Source organism: Polyodon spathula, chromosome 1 (assembly GCF_017654505.1).
Source record: "Polyodon spathula isolate WHYD16114869_AA chromosome 1, ASM1765450v1, whole genome shotgun sequence".
Lineage (NCBI taxonomy): Eukaryota > Metazoa > Chordata > Actinopteri > Acipenseriformes > Polyodontidae > Polyodon > Polyodon spathula.
The window spans coordinates 80,786,204-80,804,096 of record NC_054534.1 but is presented as its reverse complement, the minus strand read 5'-3'; the positions used below and the strand labels follow the sequence as shown (position 1 = coordinate 80,804,096).

The window sequence follows — 17,893 nt, the reverse complement described above, 5'->3', positions numbered from 1 at the left end:
TTTAATTTAGGAAGAGTTCAGAAATCAATATTTGGTGGAATAACCCTGATTTCCAATCACGCTTTCATGCGTCTTGGCATGCTGTCCGCCAGTCTTTCACATTTTTGTTGGGTGACTTTATGCCACTCCTGGCGCAAAAATTCAAGCAGCTCGGCTTTGTTTGATGGCTTGTGACCATCCATCTTCCTCTTGATCACATTCCAGAGGTTTTCAATGGGGTTCAGATCTGGAGATTGGGCTGGCCATAACAGGGTCTTGATCTGGTGGTCCTCCATCCACACCTTGATTGACATGGCTGTGTGGCATGGAGCATTGTCCTGCTGGAAAAACCAATCCTCAGAGTTGGGGAACATTGTCAGAGCAGAAAGAAGCAAGTTTTCTTCCAGGACAACCTTGTACTTGGCTTGATTCATGCGCCCTTCACAAAGACAAATCTGCCCGATTCCAGCCTTGCTGAAGCACCCCCAGAGGAGTCCAATTTTCAGCTTTGCCCAACACCTGGTCGTCTAATGGTTAGACGGAGACCTGGAGAGGCCTACAAGCCACAGTGTCTCGCACCCACTGTGAAATGTGGTGGAGGATCGGTGATGATCTGGGGGTGCTTCAGCAAGGCTGGAATCGGGCAGCTTTGGCATGAATCAAGCCAAGTACAAGGTTGTCCTGGAAGAAAACTTGCTTCCTTCTGCTCTGACAATGTTCGCCAACTCTGAGGATTGGTTTTTCCAGCAGGACAATGCTCCATGCCACACAGCCAGGTCAATCAAGGTGTGGATGGAGGACCACCAGATCAAGACCCTGTCATGGCCAGCCCAATCTCCAGACCTGAACCCCATTGAAAACCTCTGGAATGTGATCAAGAGGAAGATGGATGGTCACAAGCCATCAAACAAAGCCGAGCTGCTTGAATTTTTGCGCCAGGAGTGGCATAAAGTCACCCAACATCAATGTGAAAGACTGGTGGAGAGCATGCCAAGACGCATGAAAGCTGTGATTGAAAATCAGGGTTATTCCACCAAATATTGATTTCTGAACTCTTCCTAAGTTAAAACATTAGTATTGTGTTGTTTAAAAATGAATATGAACTTATTTTCTTTGCATTATTCGAGGTCTGACAACACTGCATCTTTTTTGTTATTTTGACCAGTTGTCATTTTCTGCAAATAAATGCTCTAAATGACAATATTTTTATTTGGAATTTGGGAGAAATGTTGTCAGTAGTTTATAGAATAAAACAAAAATGTTCATTTTACCCAAACACATACCTATAAATAGTAAAACCAGAGAAACTGATAATTTTGCAGTGGTCTCAATTTTTTCCAGAGCTGTGTGTGTGTGTGTATGTATATATATATATATATATATATATATATATATATATATATATATATATATATATATATATATATATATATATATATATATAGACACACACATATACATACAGTGCCTATAGAAAATCTACACCCCTATTCAAAATTTTCACCTTTTTGTTGCCTTATAGCCTGGAATTAAAATAGTTTTTTTTTTCTACACATCCTACCCCACAACTTCCAAGTGAAAAAAAATATTCTAGAAAGTGGTAGAAAATTAATTAAAAATAAAATCTGAAATATCTAGGTCGGATAAGTGCCCATCCCCCTTGTAATAGCAATCCTAAATTAGCTCACAATCAAAATCACACACCAAGTGGCCTCCACCTGTGTTAAATTGTAGTGATTCACATGATTTCAGGATAAATTCAGCAGTTCCTGCCGTCCCTCCAAACTGGATGACCGAGCAAGGAGACTGGTCAGAGAGGCTACCAAGAGGCCAATGGCAACTTTGCAAGAGCTACCAAGACTGGTCAAAGTGTGCATGTGACAACAATATTATAAGCACTCCACAAATCTGGCCTGTATGGTAGGGTGGCAAGAAGGAAGCCATTACTCAAGAAAGCCACCTTGAATCCTGTTTGAAGTATGCAAAAAAACACTTGAGATTCTATAGCCATGTGGCAAAAAGTTTTGAGGTCTGATGAAACTAAAATTTAACTTTTTGGCCTAAATGTAAAGCATTATGTTTGGCGCAAAACCACAACAACGCATCACCCAAAGAACACCATCGCTACTGTGAAGCATGGTGGTGGCAGTATCATGTTATGGGGATGTTTCTCATCAGCAGGGACTGGGGCACTTGTCAGATAGAAGGGGAAATAAATGGAGCTAAGTACAGAGAAGCCCTTCAGGAAAACCTGCTTCCCTCTGCAAGAAAGCTGAAACTGGAACGGAAGTTCACCTTTCAGCATGACAATGACCCAAAGCACATTGCCAAAGCTACACTGGAGTGGCTAAGGAACAAAAAGGTAAATGTCCTTGAATGGCCCAGTCAGAGCCCTGACCTAAATCAAATTGAAAATTTGTGGCATAACTTGAAGATTGCTGTCCATCATAGCTCCCCAAGGAACTTGACAGAGCTTGAACAGTTTTGTAAAGAAGAATGGTCAGATATTGCCAAATCTAGGTGTGCAAAGTTGGTAGAGACCTATCCCAACAAACTCACAGCTGTAATTGCTGCCAAAGGTGCTTCTACCAAGTATTAACCCAGGGGGGTGGAGACTTGTCCAGTTATGGTCTTTCAGTTTTGTATTTTTATTATATCATTTTTTTTCTCAATAAAAACTTTTTCCCCTTACATTTGTGGAGTACGGTGTGTAGATGTGTAGGTGTAAAAAAATCCTCATTTAAATGCATGAAACTCTGAGGCACTGACACAACAAAATGTGAAAAAAGTTCAAGGGGGTGTAGACTTTCTGTAGGCACTGTATAAAAAGTGCGTGTTTATGTGGAAATTAATTTATAATTCTGAAAACTTTTACATTGTTAATGTGTAATTGTTTTACTTTTATTTACCCATAAATGCTAAAGTGAAGCCCTTTTCTAAGTGTTGTGCTTGAAATGTGTATTACCATATTTAACTACTTGTTAAAATGATTGTTGCATAGCAGAATGTTTTTCATTTTTCTGTTGAATTGTTCTGTGGTTTTGTTGGGGAATCAAGTTTTCAGTGGATTCATAGCATAAACTGTGGATTAGTTAATCAGCAGTATGTCTGCCCCGCACTCCCCTTCTCTTCAAAGCCACACAGCCACTTTTAGTTAGATTTGTAGAATTAATCCGTTAAAAGCTAAATGGGTGACATCACAGAAAGGTTTTAACGTATCATCATCCTGTTGTTAAGAACAAAGTGAAAAATAAACTAGGCACATCAGGAGGTAGCATTACACACACAAGATTATCCATATGCTCAACTGCAACAGTGCACAAGGAGTTATGCAGTGGTTGATTTTCTGATTTCTGTACGAATTTAATTAAGCTCATGTTGACACTGATCACATCTAGGCTCATTTTGGGCTGGTAACAATTGATTGCCAGTCATGCCTCTGTGACTAATCGGACCTGTTTTAAAGGTTTCAAAAAGGGCTAACCGTAACAGCGACATTCCCTTGTGGTGTAGCTGAAGGTTTTTGTTGTTTTCCCTATGTAGGACTCGCAGGATATTCAAGCAGCTTGGACTTGATGACTTCACTGCTGTAAATGTGCAGATTCTTGGTTCTGAGGATACCTACGGTCCACATGCTAAGAATATGGCTGGTGTACGTACTGTACCGTTAACATAATCCATAAGCCAATGATGACTTACCTTCTAATTTTAAATATGTTCTTACTGTTTGGATATTTCTGCAGAACGGTTGCCAAGATTGCTAGCCCACATCTCTTGTACTTGTGATTTGAATTTATGACACATGAACAATACAATGTGATTGTTATTACCTCTGTCTATTTATAATATCATGACAACAGGGACCACGAGAAGCAGTGATATGGCTGGCTGTACATCATAGCCAGAAACAGGCCTTGGAATTGTTTGCAAGGGAAATTGCTCCTGCTGGCACAGGAATGGGTGAGTTTGAAAATAATCAGTAAGGCTTGTACTCTACTGGTAGCTATCCATTGTAACAGGGGAGACAGAATTCAGTTATTGGTTCAACAAGTTTGTTCACTTCTCTGTTAGATTTGTATTGCCTATCAAATTATTTTTTTTAAGATAATTTTTTCTTATTGCAATTCAATTCAAGGAACATATATAAAAGTGAGGGTTAACGGTCACACACCCACACAAAATCCAGATCTTAATAACTCCTAGAAGTACATGTGGTAACAAGCTGTTTCAAACTAGTGGGAAACAGGGGATGATAGTCTATACTCGCTTTCAAAAATCATTCAAGTTGACATTTCTTATACGCTGTTTAATAACCTTGTCAGCTGAACTGTTACTACAGGCGTTGCCAGTAATTTGACAGTGGTGAACGTGTTATTTTATACTGCATCTTTAAAGTAGCCTGTTTAATTACTTCCATTTAGGAGAATGGATTTTCTCAGAACTTATTTTGTCATGCTCGTGAAAGGCTTTGGATAAAAAAAGTGGATTATGGCGCACATATTTTAAACTTGTTAATATTGGCAGTGGCGATTCTAGGACAGGAGGGCACAAAGGATGGCAACCTAATATTGTGATTTTAATTCGACTTTGTCTTGAGGTCAAGAAATGAAAACCTTTGTTACCATTTCCGGAATATAAGTAACAAATCCCATGTTGACAATGTTGTTTTTTTTTTTTTTTTTTTTGCTTATTACATTTTACATAAGGCAATACATTTTTAATTGGTGCATACTAGATTAAACTGGCTGGCAATTTCTTTGCATGTTCTCATAACTGCAACTGTCATAACTACCTGCCTATGAAATGCATTGCTCAAGTTTGCGTTGTGAAATAGCTTGTACAGTATGTTTTAAATTGTTTGGTCGATGGAGTTGAGAGGTCGTGGAATGGTCAAAGATAGTACATTATTTCAAAAGAATGTTATTCGTGACCTCCAGAGCACAATGCTGTGCCCACATTGGTAAACTTCTGACTTATAAACCTTAATGTGCAACAGCATTGCAAAACAGCTGATACCAAAATACTTACTATTCCTCTTAACATTTTTGTCAAAGAAAACTTCTGCTGTTAACCTAATTCCCTTTCAAGTATGAATTGTAACCATTACCGTGTGGGTATTTACCCCCGGGTGACCTAAAACCTGAATATTGATGTACCAAAGCTGCTCAGTGATCGTGTGATGCAGTCATGCCCCACTCCCGCAGGTACATAAAGACTGATCGCAAATCTCAGCGCCATTTTTCCTTTTCCTTGTTGTTTCTGACTGTATAATGTTTTGCAAATTATTGTGTTGTACACTTAATTATGCAATATTACATTAATGCTATATTAATATTTCTAATTACACGTATATTGTGCACTATAGCCTGTTGCTTGTTATGTCCAGCTGCGGCCTTGTGCCCCAGTTGAAGCCAGCAGCTTGAGTTGCTCCTTCCCAGGGATCCAGCAACGTAAATTGGCAGACTTTCTGCTCTCCCCCCAGGCTGTATAGCTCCTGCTGGAGTTTTTATTTCCATTTTGGCTTTTAGCTAAAATACAATGGGTTAGCACACATGTAAAGTAGTGAGCCTAAAGTGAACAGTTATAACTTAAGTGGCTCATGCTGACAGATTTATTCCATTCAAACAGTTGTAATTCATCAAGATGCATTTTTTGTGTTAGTGAATCAATAAATCAAATGAACACATCAATTGAATTTATTCACTAAACTGAATGAATCAAATGAATCCAGTCAGTAAAAAGAATTGAACTGCACATCACTAGTTTTCAGGCCAGAAAAAGAGGTTTAAATAGTGCACCTATCAGTGGTTAAAGCCTGGTGTCCAAACAAAATAATTATTGCTTGTTTTAATGTGCACAATACAGTTATCACTCTTTAGTAAATACGGGTTGAATGAAGCTCATCTGATTGTTCAGAGCGGGGTGCCTCCTTTAAAAACATCGTCATGCATTACCATACAAATCACATATTCATTCTGATTACCATAGTATGGCGCAATAAAATTAGTGTGGCCCATAGATTTGCACAATAATGAATAAAATTGCAATAGTAAATCATTAAAGTGCACAGTAATTGCAATTATCGTGCACCGTAAAGTTTAGCGCTGTTTTATAAATTAGGCCCAATAGGTTTATTTTATTTATGTAATTGCTATTACTGTGTGTTGTTGAGAGAGCTTTTTCTCGTGTGTGTTTCTGTTTTATTACAGACTACGCGCAGGCACAGCAGCACTGCGCAGGACCAAGAATCTTGCTTCGGTTGTGATTGATTGCAATCTCTTCCACAATATCTTCATGCTGTTTTGGTGACAGCTTTAGCTTCACCATTACAAAGGCTGTTATTGCCATGAAGCTAAATGATCGTTCTCCAATTTTGATTGGAGATAACAAGCAGTCTAGAGTCGGAGGACATCAGCTTATGGGCAGGGACATAGCAGGTCAGCAGGTTGAGGAGGTACTCTGGTGTGATGAAGGGAATTGTAGGTGAACAGGAGAGTTTTGAAAGTAATCCTGAACTTTACAGGTAGCCAGTGCATCTGGGCAAGACAGTTATGTGATCACGTGTTTTACATCTGGTAAGGATCCTGGCAGCAGCATTCTGAACTAGCTTCAGTCAGTTTATGGTGCGTACTGGGAGACCACCATATAGAGAGTTGCAGTAGTTGAGTCGAGAGGAGACAAATGCATGAAGGCAGCTGCAGACAATTTCCGAGGTTTGGGGCAGCTATATTGAGATTCTTAAGTTGATTCTACTAGGAGTTCAGATTTGCTAGTGTTCTGCTGAAGAAAACTGGCAGATATGCAGGCCTCGATGTCTTGAACGTAAGCCGAGAGCTGGACCATGGCAGAAGGGCATCCAGGATCAACATTTAAGTAGAGTTGGGTGTCGTCAGCATAGAAGTGAAACATGAGACTGTGTTGGCGGATGAGGTGACCTAAGGGAAGCATGTAGATGTCGAAGAGAAAGATCCCAAGAACAGATTCTTGGGGGGACACCAGAAGTGACTGGGTTTGCGACACAACTGCATCCAGCATAGAAAACAGACTGCAAGCGTCTGGATAGGTAAGAGGACATCCAGGAGAGACAGGTTGCAGAGATCCCAGCATACTTCTGAAGGCGGTCAAGAAGAATGGTATGATCTATGGTGTCAAAAGTAGCTGTTAGGTCAGAAGATCATTCACAATCCGGAGTAGAGCAGTTTTAGTACTGTGATGTGGTCGGAAGCCAGACTGTAGAGATTCAAGCAGATTGTTATCCATGATTTGTCCCTTAAATTTGATGCTTGGAACAATATTAATCATACTGGCGCTGGCCTACCCCTCCCAGGCGTTCCACTCTTGAAATGCACATTGCCAAAATCTAGAAAACTATAGTACAATGATGGTATGATGTCATCAAAATTCTAAAAAAAGAACATTCAATTCAGGGTGACATACTTTTAACAGACTCATTGCTGTCAGCAATCACACAGTGCTTGGAAGCAGTCAAAAAGACAAACCAAATGCTTTGGTATATAGCCAGAAGGGTAGAATACAAATACAAGGAGGTTATAATGAGGAGATAGACTTAGGAAAGAGGGGAGGAGGCACTTTTTTACACAGAGTGATGATTGTAGTTATGTTGTTGAGGCAGAATCACTTGGATCCTTAAGATCTAACTTGACAGTTCTGAGATCAGCTAGGAACCGGATGAGCTTAGATGGGTCAAATGGCCGTGTCACTGTGCTTTGTCTATCTGGCCTTGTTTTGCCAGACTCGGTCATAAAGCCCGTTGTCAAGTGTATAACAGTTTTAATTAAAATAAAATAAAAAAACATTTTATAAACAGACTCTCAGTACAAGATTGTGTATTGACCTTAGTTTGACTTGAAAATGGCCGAAGTTTGACTCCAGAGTGACAGCTGGTTAATGTTGATTCTGGTTTCAGCAATTATCTGTGTCTATAAATATTTTGACAGAAAGCGTCGCAAGTTCATATTCAGTGCTATCTAGGCAAATACACACAGTCGAAATATGATTTACTGCTCACTTATTGCTGACACAGTTAAAGGAACAGTACTGGGAAGAATAATGTTCTTACCTACTATTGTGCTGTGAACCTGGGTATGACTACTGTGTATTGAAGAAGCAGAGATGCTGAATAGTAATAGGGGTCTATCGTTTCCTTTTACCCACAGGGGTTAGGGTGTTCATGCCCGTTACCTGCTTTATGTTATCCCACCTACTGGATGATGCCACATGTGTAACCAAGTTCTTCCTTATCCAATTGGTGGTCACTGCCTAAGGCTGGTCTTGGACAAGGAACAGGATGTCCTGGTTTAAAAAGAAAAATGCTGAAACATTTATTTTCTATGTGATGTTGGGACAATTAACCTTTTTTTTGTTCCTTCAGCAGTACTGATTACCTACATGGGAATGTACTTAGGAGCCACCTCTTAATTCTGTTTCCATCGTGTAGCGATTGTGTCATCAATACTTACTGAATTTAATCAAACTTAGCTTGTCTGAAGACAGCTGTCATGAAATCCAGCAAGGGTCATAAAATCAATGTGTTTTCTTGGATTTTTTAACTTTAGGAACTGACTATAGCTGTGTTTTGAATCATTATTTATTACATTGTGCATGCATATTATTTCAGCGGTGGTTTTAATAATAAGCCATCAATATTTTAGGCTTTAGGTTACAATGACATCCAAGCCTTCTTTCTTTAAACAGCACCCGGACTAACTGGAATAGTTGGCGGACGTCCAAGAGTGTAAGTAGTCATTTAAAGTTTAGTTAGCATGTAGCAGTTTGTCTTTTGAGATCTTTATTTTGTACTACTATGCTGTTAATGATCTTGTAGGTTTTTCTAGCCTCCTAGGCCTGGTGATGACTGTATATTAGACCTTGTTCACAATGGTTCCTTGGTTAAACAGGAAAAAAGGAAGACCCTCATCGTGATTTTATAAGGGGTAATGGTCATGTTTGGCTTAAATATGTCCTAACATATTCTTTCCTTGATGACACAATATTTTTTTTTAAAGGTAAATAAATGTATTTAATATTGAATGTCTAAAACCCATTGATCTGTGAACCAGTTTGTAACACCCCTGTCTTTCATCTTTAGGTCCCCAGTGCTGAAACCATTCTTTTTCTTGTATCCTAAAACAAATCTGAAGGTAAAGTATTTATAACTAGCCTGAAACCCCAGACATATCAGGCATATTTCTGCTTGGTCCCTGTCTTCCCTCTTACAGTAAGTGCTGCTGCTCAAGTGTAGTGAAGAAATATGTACAGTGAAAGTCATTAATATTTAATAGTCACTACAACATTAAAACTGTTTTGTTATTTTCAAGCACAGATGACTTCAATTAACCAATAATATATGCTGGTATGTTAGTGGTTAAATCTCAACACAAACAAAATCTGAATGACATGAACCTAAGGGCTTAAACAAAATGTAACAATTACCTGTTTGATGCAAGAATAGTTTTGTCTCCTCTGGGATATTAAGTACATACATTTTACAGTAATAAATAATGTAGCACACAATCCAGAATAAAACATGTAAAAATGTCACCAATTGTAATTCTTTGAAGTAGAAGTAAACATATTGCAATATTTCTACATCACATTTTTGTAATCATGTTGCAAGGAAAATGGGGCAAACATGCTTTTTTGTTTTTTGTTTTATTGTTGAACAGTGTCAAGACATTTAGTTTAAAAGATTACTTCAAGAGGAAGTAATCAAATGGGAAAGTATTGATTTACATTTGACTGTCTTCAAAGCTTTACCTTACACCCTGAACGCTTGAGCTGGTCCCCAGGGGAAACAGAGACACATCAGACAGAGGGCAGAGATGCCTTTCAGTACCGTTGAAGAAACTAAGTTGTGCCTGGACCAAGAAGAAGAAGCACCTTTAGTGTCTCTTTTTCACATCAAAATTATGCAGGCACAAACCTAAAACCTTATGTGACAATGTGGCACAGTAGGTTATTGAACTTGTTGCTTGCCCCTGGAGGCCAGAGTTATAATCAGACCTTGATGTTTGACAACAGCACAGTTGTTCACATCACAAAACCACCAAATGATTCAGCACATCAGCATGTTTTCAGGGAAAGACTCATATCTTAAGAATCCTAGTGTATTATTCAATACGTACTATATAGTCTGTGTACTATGAATACTATATTTTCTTACTAACTCTTGTGAGCAACAATTTGCATATTGCTGATATTGTGGGACACAAAAGGGGATATATATATATATATATATATATATATATATATATATATATATATATATATATATATATATATATATATATATATATATATATATATATATATGTGTGTAAAATCAGTATTCAATCTGGCGCCTCGGCTCTTATTTTAAATTGATCAAAATGACTAGCGGCGCTTAAGAGATCGGCCGTTATACGAGGGCGACCTTTATTAATAATACTACGATTTTCAAAAGCTGCAATATTTTATTACATGATTTATGACATTTTAGAAGTGTCGCGGTTGTTTATTTCCTGTAATACAGTAGCCTACCTGTATGTAGCAGTGTGTGTGACTAACCTACTTTGACTACAGTCGCCACTACGATTTCTCACTGTAGATCGGGGATTGCAAGCTGCACACACTACACAGGATATCTTGTTGCGGACTGCGCCTATTTTCATTGCAGAATCGTAGACATCATTCGGGATAATCGTGGACTCAAGAGAGGAGGCGATCTCTGTTGTCTGTGCATTGTTTTGCACAGAAAAAAAGAAGAATTGGCTTAATAGACGTGGCCAGTACAGACTGATGATGCAACTCGAGTCGAGTTGCATCCAAAATAATAAAAACTAATCTGTTAAAAAAGCATAACACTCGCTCGTAGTACAAAATATTTATTGGATTAAAAGATTGGCGTGGGAGATTGGCTGTCAAGCAATCTTCATCAGAATACCAAGTTCTAATTAATAATTTGAAGGCTTTTTAAACTAATAAATATTTTGTACTGCGAGCGAGTGTTGCGCTTTTGAACAGACTAGAATACAACTTTAATAGTAGACTACTACAAGTTTGTTATAGGTTTATATATGCAAAAGCGTAATCTACATTCACTCTATTTCTCACACACACAGATGTGCACCCCTTCTCCTTGCATTTTGAATAAATTAGCAATCCAAGCATACAGTGGGGGTTTGAAAGGGATGTCGCATACAAGTGACGTAGAAATTGATTGCCATGAGAACACACACTACCACACATAGTATCTGCTTCAACATTAACAAGTTATAACAATTATTTACTTACCAGGTACCTTCAATGAGCAATCATGATAGGAAATGTCACTTATGTCAAAGAGGGGCACAGCCTTTCTCTTTGCCGCTATGATTGCTAGCTTGTCCTATTGGCTGCTGGCAGCATTCGTCAAGAAATCTGCATGAATTGCTTTGTCGGGGACTAAAGTTTTCTGACGTTAGAAATTTGTCGGGACGTCATAAGAGCGTCAGGGGATCGCAGAAGCTATTAACGGGGCATCTTAGACACTCTCTTATCGACTATTTTGTCCCCGACAACCTCATTTTGTCCCAGGTTTTAAGAAATTAGTCGCCGACTCCTCAGCTCGTCGGCGATCAGCAAAAATCGTACAGTGTAAGCCCGACATTATCGAGAGCCTATCAGGTGGGAGTTGGAAGGTCGGGAGATTGTATTGGTTGTTAAGGGGCGGGATAATGCTGGTGTGGCAGTTCAGTCCAAGAGTGTGGCGTAGATGTTTTTCTGCACCAAAAATTACCTCAGAATATCAGCTTGATTTCTGTAAAAACTCAATATATCCTTCAACTCAAACAAACCGTATCACTTCTTCCCCTGTAATGACAAACAAAATCATCAAGACCAATAACCATAAATGTGCAATCTTAGCAGAGCTCAGTTTTGTCAATGTGTAATCTGGTGGAAATCTGCCGCTACTACGCATCAGAAGGGTACATGTGATTCATATAATGGATAGGCGTGGAGACTGAACTGAATAGAATGGTAATAAGACATGTATTCTTAACTGCTGGAGCCGTAACAGGAGTCAAGGAATTCTAATTGTTAAAAGGCTACAATACGACTTAAATAACTTGTGTTTTCCTTGCAGGTGGATATTAATATAAACGGAGTGCATGCAGAAACATTTCAAGAGGATGTCCTGTGTATAGATGATGCAGTTACTCCTTCCTTGCCAGAGAACGTGGAGAGTGACATCAAAGGTATATTTCATGCATTACTTGCATAACTCAGTCAGGTTTAGATGGCACCCCATTTAGCCTGCCACATCAAACAAATGTTATACCTTCTTCCAGTAAATCTAGTGAAATTCCCTTTACACGCTGTCCTATGTATTCTAGTAGAGTTACTGGACAAGTGTTTTTTTTCCTTATAAAAGTTTCCCATAGTAAAACATAGTGTAGTTAAGCATTGTACAACCCAGAGTGAACATTTATATAAGGGATAGTATACACGCGTGGTGTGTTATGTTACAGTTAATTGTTCATTTTGAGAGTATTCCAGTTCAGAATTTGATAATGCCAATAATCCTAGTTATATCAGCAACAGTACGATTATAACTAAATGGTGAATTGTGTTCCTGTTAAAGTTAGTAATTGGTTAATTTTAAGATTATCCAGCCCATATTTGGTAATGCTAAATATACATAGTAAATTCTTCCAGCTAGTGATCCTAGTTATATCAACAACAGTAAGATTAACTAAATATAAAATGTAACTACACATTCTTTCAAATCCACTCTACGGTAAGGCTTTTTTTTTTAATGCAGACATCTGATTACACTGTGTAACAATTTTTTATTTTTTTATTTTTTTTGTTCCTGGGTAGTAAGTGTTATTTCCTAATTGCTTATGGCTATTATTCCCCACAAACTTTGCTTTTGTGACCAGGACAGTGATATTTAAAAATATCACTATTTCCAATGGGAAAACGGGCAAATGTGTGTCTCTTCGTTCACATAAAGTAAGAAAAAAACATAATTGACAGTATAATTGTAAATCTCGAAAAACTACTCACTTCTAAATCTTTTGTAGTCATTTTTGTATTACTTTAGTATAAATACATGTTAATTTGGATGCATATGTTGTTTTTTTCTGACTTTATTAATCTGAAGAAAGGGGGTCCAGAGAGAGAGGTTTTATTCAAGAAAACACATACTCCTTAAGAGCCTTCAGTTATGTGGACAAATCACTAGCAAGTATGTGCTGTGAGATACTAGCCCTGAATGAAAAGATGTCTATGTCCTATGTCTCAGGAGTGTGACAGTCTTGCAGACCCATCGCTCTATTTGATTTACATTTTACACCCCACTAGGGTGTTAGAAGTCTCTTTTTTTTAAATTTCACTCCAGATTTAAACAGAAACCGTTTAACCCATTGTGTAGGTGAGCTCAATACATACTCAGTAAAATGAAGGGGAAAAGCAGCACAGTGTTTTATAACACCAATCTATTGAAAGCTGTAATAAAAAAATAATACCTGTGGTGTTGTGACATTTGGAAATGACTTTTGAACAGGTACGTTTATTCTTGATCCCATCATTTTAACCTTTCAACGCTAAACTATACCTAAATAATAAAATAATAAATAGTATCCAATAAAAGTAAGTTATACTGGCAGGTCTGTAGGTATTGGCACCCTGTGGTTTCAGATAATCAAGTAACAATTTGGCCACCGTGAATGTATTACTAATTAATAAGAAACATTTAATGAATAAACTATTTTCAATACATATTTTGTGCTTGTAGTAAAAATAAATCAATAAATATTTAATTTTTTTCACTGGCCACTTTTTTTTTTTAGTCAACTACTAATGACAAGCTTACTATCTAACAAATGTTTTGTGATGCTGATCCATTATGAAAGGCGCTATATAAAATAGATTGATTGATTTAGTTTTAGTAATACATTCAGGCTGGCCAAATTGTTGCTTGATTATCTGAAACCACAGATCTCTAATACGTATGGACGCGAACGCTGTGAGCCAATCGGGGATCCAGTAAACTAGTTTAACACTTCAAAAAGTAATATAAAGTATTAACCAAAGTGCCAACACACCTTCAGTGTGACTTTATTATTATTTGACGCGGCCTCCTTTGACTTTATTACAGCTTCTAAAAGACTTTTAGCATGCATGTACAAGCCTTTTGCATAAGTCTGGGGGATATCTGTAGCTATGTTTTACAAAACTGTACTTAAGTTGCTGTGTACCCTCTTCAGTTTGATGCAGCAGTGTTCGTTCGTATTCATGACTAACCTTGATGTTTCCATCACCACATTCTTTGAAAGCTAGTATTGGCAATATGAGCAAAATACTAGTAGACCGGAGGTGTCAGTTGTTACGAGCACCAACATACGGGCACACCAGAGATCAGGTTGCTGCAACAGCAGCTTGTCAGTTTAATTTAAATTGTCTTCATATATTGGTCTGATCTGCAGAAACATTCACTGCCTACACTGTACAGCTGTGACCAAATGTTTCGCATCACCTAGAATTTTAGGATTGAGACACAATAATTAAAAAAATAAATAAATAAAAAATCATATAATGAACGAAACTACAAAATTATATCGCAAAAGTTACCAGAATCCATAATGGTGGTATTTTATGTTAGATTTCGAAATAGCATGTTTTTCAATTTCAGTTTTACATTAAGTATATGGAAAACTACTAAGCGGTATGTAGTTCATTATATAATATAATATCTTTATTTTTATATAGAGCCTTTCATAGTAGACCACCATCACAAAGGTAGACTGTGAACTGTGCATTATATGCAGAGTCACTTACACCAGGACATTGATTTAATATCTCATCCGCAGGATGGAGCACAAGGAAGTTAAGTGACTTGCTCAGGGTCAGTCAGTGGCAGAGGTGGAATTTGAACCGGTGACCTTCTGTATACAAGCCCTGGACCACACTGCCTCATAATATGTTAACGTAACATTATTAAGCAGATTTAATTCGACTTTATGAAGCAAAATTTGTTAATTCTGTAAGGTGATGCACAACTTTTGGCAGTAAGGTGATGCACAACTTTTGGTAGGTGCTGCCTCTGCTGGCCTTAATCTTAACTGCTGAAACTGGTCTGACTCCTGTCCTAACCAAAAATGTACTTTCTTTTTGTAACTGGAAGAGCAAAATAAAAACATACAGTGCCCCCCCTTTATAATTCTGTAGTCTGGAGCCATAGTTAAGATTTGTGACATATTTGTATTCTGTCTTATAATGAGAGTAGTGTTACAGTAATGCATTACGAAGCAAATGGGAGCCATGACCATACCACCTTATAACCTGTTGCACAGTATAAAGGACAACTTAATAAAGTGGGAGCACTGTATATCAGTATAATGAGAGTGGCTAATCTCCCAAGCTTAAAAGTAGCCTATTTTTAAACAATGCAATTAAAGGAGATGCCGTTAGAATTACCAACAATCAATTCAAATTGATTTTGAGGTCAGACTAGGATGTTTTAAACACAGGTACAATTTATAAATGATCTTTTTGGGTTATGAGTGTGACGTCGATATACAGATTGAGCATGTCATGCTTACAAACCAAAAGGACTTGATGAGGCATGACTCATTCTACACCAGTTAAAGTGGACTATGCAGTGCTGGATTTATACTACAATTCATAACTCCCTCAGATTGCTTTGGAAACGACGGAACCCAGCAATGCCTACTGCTGCAACACACAGCATCGAACTAGATTTATTTGAATCTATTGGCATCAGCCTCAGACTCCCATATTGCCTAAACAAGACCTTTAGTTAGCTTTGCTATAGATACTGGATCTCTGGGTTACCTTAACATGCAGTTGCATTAATATACAGTACACACACTTTGCAAAAAATAGGTAACACTTTAAATAACGGCAGCAAATTGAACTTCAATAGAGTTTCATAGGATTGCATAAGAGTAACACATCTGAATAACATATGTGTTCTAGTCCTGGAGATCATATAAGATATATATATATATATATATATATATATATATATATCTATATATATATATAATATATATAAATAATATTTGCAGCCATTATTTTAAAGTGTAATAGAGTTAACAAACATCCCCTGTTCACAGTACCTACATAATGTGTGACAGTTACTAGTTCATAATTACCTGGGTTACATAATTCAGTCTGACTAATTTAGGTGTATTTCATGTTCCAAATTTCATAGACATGAGTATGACATATGTAAATCAGTCTCACCCGTAGAAATATCTTAGCTTTAATACTACAATAGCTTCTTTAAAATGGACACATCAAAAATTATGTTTGCTAGCCTAAAACAGGCTGATCTACACGTTATACCATTCATAAATTGTATTTGAAACCACCTCCAAATTAATTATGAAACCTAAATGCTGAAGAAAAAAGAAAAGAAAAAAAAGTACATATATATAAGAAATACTAAGGTAATCCCTCTATTCTCATTCAGATCTGCCAAGTGGTCCTCACAAATACAAATTAGAAGAGCTTGCCTATACCAGGAGTGGTGACAAGGGTGACACAGCAAATATTGGTGAGTTGTCTTGTTTGGAATGTGATTCATTTTAAATCTTTTTGTTTGCTTGTTTTGGTAATCTAGACGGAAACCACATCCTGGGTTTTATTCAGAATACTAAAGCTTGGTCTGTCTTGTGCAAGCAAGTTCTGAGTCTGAATAAAATGCAGGAAAAAGAACAAACATGAAATTCATTGGAGGGGATGTGGATTATTTAATGTGCATTCAGTTCAGTAAATTCCACTTATTTTAGGATTTAGGACCACATAGCAAATTATCCACTCCAAGGTAAATGTATAATATGGACATTTCGCCACAGTGGAAGGTCCGAGCACCTTCTTTTACAGAACATTTATACCTCTTTTCCTTTGTACCACCGAGCCTCGCTGGGGCCATACCAAGCTCTCGCGGTTTGGTTACTGAGAGCCTGGTTGTTTTTCCACTGCAGAGCCGAGCCACGCTACTCCATGACGTACATGTTGGCTATATTATTTATTTGTATACGTAATTATTTATTTTGATGAACTTTTAAGTTATTCTCCCGTTAGTTTTAAACTGACAAGGCATGAATTACACCATTGAAAGGTGAAGTAGTACTAAATTGATGCTGGTGTCAAGAGTTAAGGCCTGTACACCCAACAAAAAAAAAAAGAAAACTTACTTTTGATACAGGCCGTTCACACTGCCTGTGATGTGTTGGGCAACACTGAAGCAATGCAAAAAAAACATAGGATTGGTGTCTATTTTTGCGTTTTTGTTATGCAGCAGCTAGGAAACTGACCAATGAGGAACAGTTTCCCTTGCGCGCTTTCAGTAAACAGTGGCAGAAGAAAAGATCATTCTTGCCATATCAAAATAGCTGGTGCTGTACAATAAAGGACACAAAAATTATAAAGACACGGAAATGAGTGCTAACAGTTGGCAGTCCATTTCCAGGGGACTGGATGTGGCTAGTGTGTGTGGTTTCTTTACCTTTACTGAAATAAGTATTCTGAAAAGCCATTATGTATTCATTTTAATTAGCTGTATAAAAGGACAATCATACATGTGATTTTTTTCCAACTGATCCAATTTGATTCTTTGCATGAGCTTGGGGAACTATGTTCCTTACTGTGGTTAGTTAACATATCACCTAACCTTGTCTGGGAATTTGACCCTGTGTCTGGGAATGCAGAAACACCTACCATGTTCCCAATTGGAATACTGCTTCTAGGTAACAATTTCATGCCATGCAAAGCACAGAACAATCAAACAGTGCAGGATTAGAAATGACAATGAACTTTGGTTGGACAGGTTACTTATAAAATAATACACTCATCTGTTGTAGTATGTTCTTTGTAATAATACAAAACATACAGGGACAAC

The 17,893-nt window shown here is 37.6% G+C and overlaps 1 protein-coding gene across 2 annotated transcripts in view; it reads left to right on the top strand.

Moving 5' to 3' along the window:
* Window positions 1–17,893, top strand: part of LOC121322973 (lecithin retinol acyltransferase-like) — a 65,149-nt gene that overhangs the window by 25,146 nt on the left and 22,110 nt on the right. For both annotated transcript variants that reach the window (XM_041263651.1, XM_041263641.1), the window contains exons 12-17: window positions 3,523–3,631; window positions 3,840–3,939; window positions 8,695–8,734; window positions 9,089–9,140; window positions 12,104–12,215; window positions 16,463–16,546. In XM_041263651.1, the coding sequence (XP_041119585.1) occupies window positions 3,523–3,631; window positions 3,840–3,939; window positions 8,695–8,734; window positions 9,089–9,140; window positions 12,104–12,215; window positions 16,463–16,546 (497 nt within the window). The remainder of the gene's footprint in view (window positions 1–3,522; window positions 3,632–3,839; window positions 3,940–8,694; window positions 8,735–9,088; window positions 9,141–12,103; window positions 12,216–16,462; window positions 16,547–17,893) is intronic.